The following is a 4217-nucleotide window of genomic DNA, read 5'->3' as shown; positions in this document are numbered from 1 at the left end:
CACACACACACACACACACACACACAAGATATGTTTTACCAAACCAAGCTGTACAAACCCTGTAAATAAAGCCAGAGGGATTGAAGTTTCAGTAGTTGTCTTTGATGAATATCTTAATTAACCAGCCGCGGAAAGTTGTTCGTAATGGAGGAGTTTAGCTCATCCCTGAGTCTTGTTATTAAAGAGTTGCTTATACATAGGTTTCTTTAGACTAATAACCTCACATTTTGTCTCTCTTTAATTTCCTCTCAGAGAGAAGAAAGAAGGCATCAGGTTGGGAGAAGAACTTGTTGTATCCCATAGTGATGCTGATCCTGCTCACAGGAACGGTGAGTGCTGGGACTGACCTATCATTAAGCCCAAACTGTTTACTCATGGCGTACATACAGCCTGGCTGGTGGCCATAGGGACTAACACCCTGTACCTCAAACCCCATCCTCTTGCAGTTTTCCCACAGACTCTGGGTGTGGAAACTACTTTTGTCTAATAGCTGTTTAAGACAATGCTGAATAGCCACCTGCAACAACTGTGATTTTCAAAAGATTATAGTGTGGGAATACTATTTATGCCGTCTGATATTGTTGAATAAGGCAGTAAGGCCATGTGAGAGGCATGGCACGTGCATCAAACAACCCCCACATTGTTCAGGCTTTGAGAAGCTTAATGTTGGAACAGTTTACAATCACAAGATGGTTATTATGCATTACCATACTTACGGATCAGCAAGGCCCCCGCAATTCAATTATATCATGATGCCAGATACTTTGAGGATTTGATCAATCTTTTTATAAGTATGCCATGTGTAAACAAATCTTTATCTTCCTCTCTGTTTGCAGACAATCTCAGTTCTAATGGTGGCATTGAATATCCTCTACCTTCTAGTGGATGAGACTGCCATGCCCAAAGGATCCACGGTAATCCTCCTGTCTAACTGATGTACATTTCACCCCCCACACACATGGCCAGAATGTAAACTGCAGAAGAGCTTGCCTATCAGACCTGCCATGTTCCTGGCAGAGACATAAATCAAATTCCGGATATGCTCAGATGCACGTTGGAAGAAAAGGCCCGAGCAGATGTTAATCAGACCCCAACCTTGTGCCTCTGGTTTTGTTTTGGAAGCTCATTGAAAGTCATTTCACAGCAGTGTGCAGATTCATTGAGCTCGCTACGTGTCTCAAGTCTACAGTGGGTTTTTCCTCGCTCCTGTAAAAGGCAGACAGGGCCAGGTGAAGGGCTCTTAATGTGAGGCAGACTAACAGAGATTGTCATCGCCGCCTAACATGCAATGTGTTTTAAGCTCCCCTTATCACAAATCTCATCTGCAGTGACAGAGGTGCGTGCGTGCGTGCGTGCGTGCGTGCGTGCGTGCGTGCGTGCGCGGTTGTGGTTGCATTCTTGTTGGAGAGGGGGCAACATAATGTATCGTATTTCTCCATCATTTCATTTCGCATCTCACGGGCAACTGACAGCGCTGCCCTCGACATTCCAATTATTTTATTGAGCAGAGATGTTTTCTTTGGCATGACGCATCGCAGAAAATCCCCCAAATTACACTTGTCATGCAGCTTGAAGCTGTCCTCCCTGACAGTGTGGCCCCACTAAATGGTTTATGCGTTTGTTGAGCTGGATGGATGCCACACCTCTGATCTCACAGCACTACGGGGGGGGGGGGTCTAGAGCCTCCAAAACAATCGATACTGATATGATATCCATCTATCTACCCTGTTAACCTTATAGCTCTGACACTCTGCCTCTGTAGCACAAACATTCCCTTGCACTTACCCACACATGGAGAGAAGGACAGAGGAGAGAAAGTTATATGAAGAAGTAGAGAGAGCGGCTGATCTGAGGTCTGGAGGAGGTACTGGAGGAGCAAAGAGACTCAGACTGTGGGAAAGTCAAATGAGGCCCCGATGCGCTGATTGTTGTGTGTGTGTGGGGGGGGGGGGGGGGGGGGGGGGGGGGGGCACAATGGAAGTGCCCTGTCAATGTTTGTGTTCCCTTTCTCCTAAGCATCCCGCTGTAGTCCTTAGCATACTGAGCAGTGCCCCAATTGCCTCCACAGAGCAGAGGATGGAGGTGGAGAAGGATAATGCGGAGCAGTGAGAGAGAAGAAGCAGGTGGATGGAGATTAGGAGAATGCAGAGGTGCTGTAGAAACAACAAGGGGAAGGAGGAGGGCGGGGTGTTGGAGCTGCCTCTGTCAAAGGACACAGTGTTTTACAGCTTGACGAACAAGCACTAAGAGGGACCAATAAAATTGTTACTACAGACCCTCCTCTTTGGTAGCCACAACACTTGACACTGTATTTTGTAAAGTGGACGATTAGCTGCAACTGGATTGCAATTTCCGCCTCACTAAAGTTGCCCTTCTCTAAACACACATAAACTTCCACAATAGCGCTTTAGACTTTCCCTGAAACGCATACGTTGGCTTTGACCTTTCAAGTTTTGTCTAAAAATTAATGTAAAAACGATCCATTCTGATCATGATAATATTAAAATCTTTAAGCAATGATGCTGTAAGGTTCGCACTTACCAGAACTAGAGGGAAAGGTTTGATTCTATTTTGGTTTAGATATCTCAACATTGTCATCTGGCCTCGCACTTATTATTTAAAACTGATTCCTGACATAAAGAACAATTTGTCAAGATGGTGTTACAGTGAAAGTCAACATAGCTCTGAGACTCCAGTTGTTCCACTCTTTGCCAAGAAATGTCTGTAGCTCTACAGTAAAAAAAACAAACAAAATGGATAAATGATGTTGACATTTTATGGCAAGATGAAGTGGGATTAAATACATGAAACCACTGTGGCCAAAAGAATAGATAGCAAGCACAACACATCGCTTTAATTACTTAAATGATTCAAGATACAGCCACAATATGGGTAGGATTGGAGCAGTATGTCTAAATGTGCCTGTGGAATACCTCCCATTTCTGATTCAGACATGAATAGATTAATGTATCTATAATCTATAATCCACTCTCTACAGTTATAGCAACAGAAAATATAAACAAAGTTCGGACTTCATTATTGATCAATAATATAATATGGGTATTGATGGACACACTTCAGTCTTTTAATCATCTATCCACGGAGGAGGGTAAACCAATTCGTGTCTGTACCATTGTTTTTGACTGACACATGCACTGATGTGAGTTTTAAATATAACAGTCTACAGAATGATCTTGATGTTAGTTGCCTCATGAAAATTGGGTTTGTTGCTGATTTGTCTCAAAACTGGGAGCCCCCAGCATCAGGGGCCAGTCTAGAATCAGTAATAATTTTATCCTATTCATGTGTGCGGGGAGCCAGCAAGAAGTCTGTCCACTCACCAGAGGAAGTCTTGAATGTGCACGCTTTGCTCAGCCACAGAAGGACTCTAGTGTGCATGCTCTATGGGCTGTGAAGAAACTTTTTCATGGAGCGCCATCTTTCTGTACACTGTAGGTGCAAATGCTGACAAGTGGAACTGCTGGTGATGTGTTTCTGTATTGTTTTGTGTGTGTTTGTATGCGTTATGCACTGTGTTAAATAATGGCAATATCTTGGTCAAAGCCAACAATGGAGAGTAAGGGGTAAAAGTGCTTTATGATGGTTCCCACTCATACGCCCATGCACTTTTAGAACTACCTGTGGTTAAAAAAAAAAAAAAAAAAAAAAAAAAAAAAAAAAAATATATATATATATATATATATATATATATATAAAGGTAGAAGTAAAGGGACCCACCTGAGGTGAAATGGTCAGGATGGGGTGTGTGTGTGTGTGTGTTAGTACAACACTGACGACCTTGCTAGTGCACAGGTATTGCGAGGTGTTAATCTTACAAGCAGCAAAGCACAGGCGAATCTACCAGCCCCCCGACTCCACCAACAACTCTCTCTTGACACATATAAACACACACACTCCATCACCACTACTGGAATGAAAAAAAGAGAGTTGAAAAGGAAAGCTAGCTGTCCTAAGCGCGCACATACACGCATATTGCCAGTGCACACACACACAATCTTAATGCATGCCTGCCCTCCCTCCCTCCATTAATAAATTACATCAGATGCTGTCTGCTAATTCCCTGTGTAAGAGAGAAAGAGCACTGCACCATGGTTCTGCAGTAAGCTCCCAGGGATGACAGTTGCATAAAAAGGCATGAAACAACCTGCCAGGCTATTCTTTTTTTTTTTTTTTTTTTTTTTTTTTGGTTTGGGGTG

At 43.2% G+C, this 4217-nt stretch overlaps 1 protein-coding gene across 3 annotated transcripts in view; it reads left to right on the top strand.

The window, feature by feature from the left end:
- lmbr1 (limb development membrane protein 1) overlaps positions 1–4217 on the top strand; it is a 41301-nt gene that overhangs the window by 25833 nt on the left and 11251 nt on the right. For 2 of the 3 annotated variants that reach the window (XM_046059026.1, XM_046059736.1), the window contains exon 12: positions 837–914. In XM_046059026.1, coding sequence (XP_045914982.1) covers positions 837–914 — 78 coding nt within the window. Of the gene's footprint in view, positions 1–836; positions 915–2068; positions 3651–4217 lie in introns of those variants that run through there. The other variant, XM_046060508.1, reaches the window with a different exon arrangement.

The sequence above is a fragment of the Micropterus dolomieu genome, linkage group LG01 (genome assembly GCF_021292245.1).
Source record: "Micropterus dolomieu isolate WLL.071019.BEF.003 ecotype Adirondacks linkage group LG01, ASM2129224v1, whole genome shotgun sequence".
Classification (NCBI taxonomy): Eukaryota; Metazoa; Chordata; class Actinopteri; order Centrarchiformes; family Centrarchidae; genus Micropterus; species Micropterus dolomieu.
The sequence above is the reverse complement of the archived record's forward strand: the minus strand, read 5'-3'. Positions and strand labels throughout refer to the sequence as shown.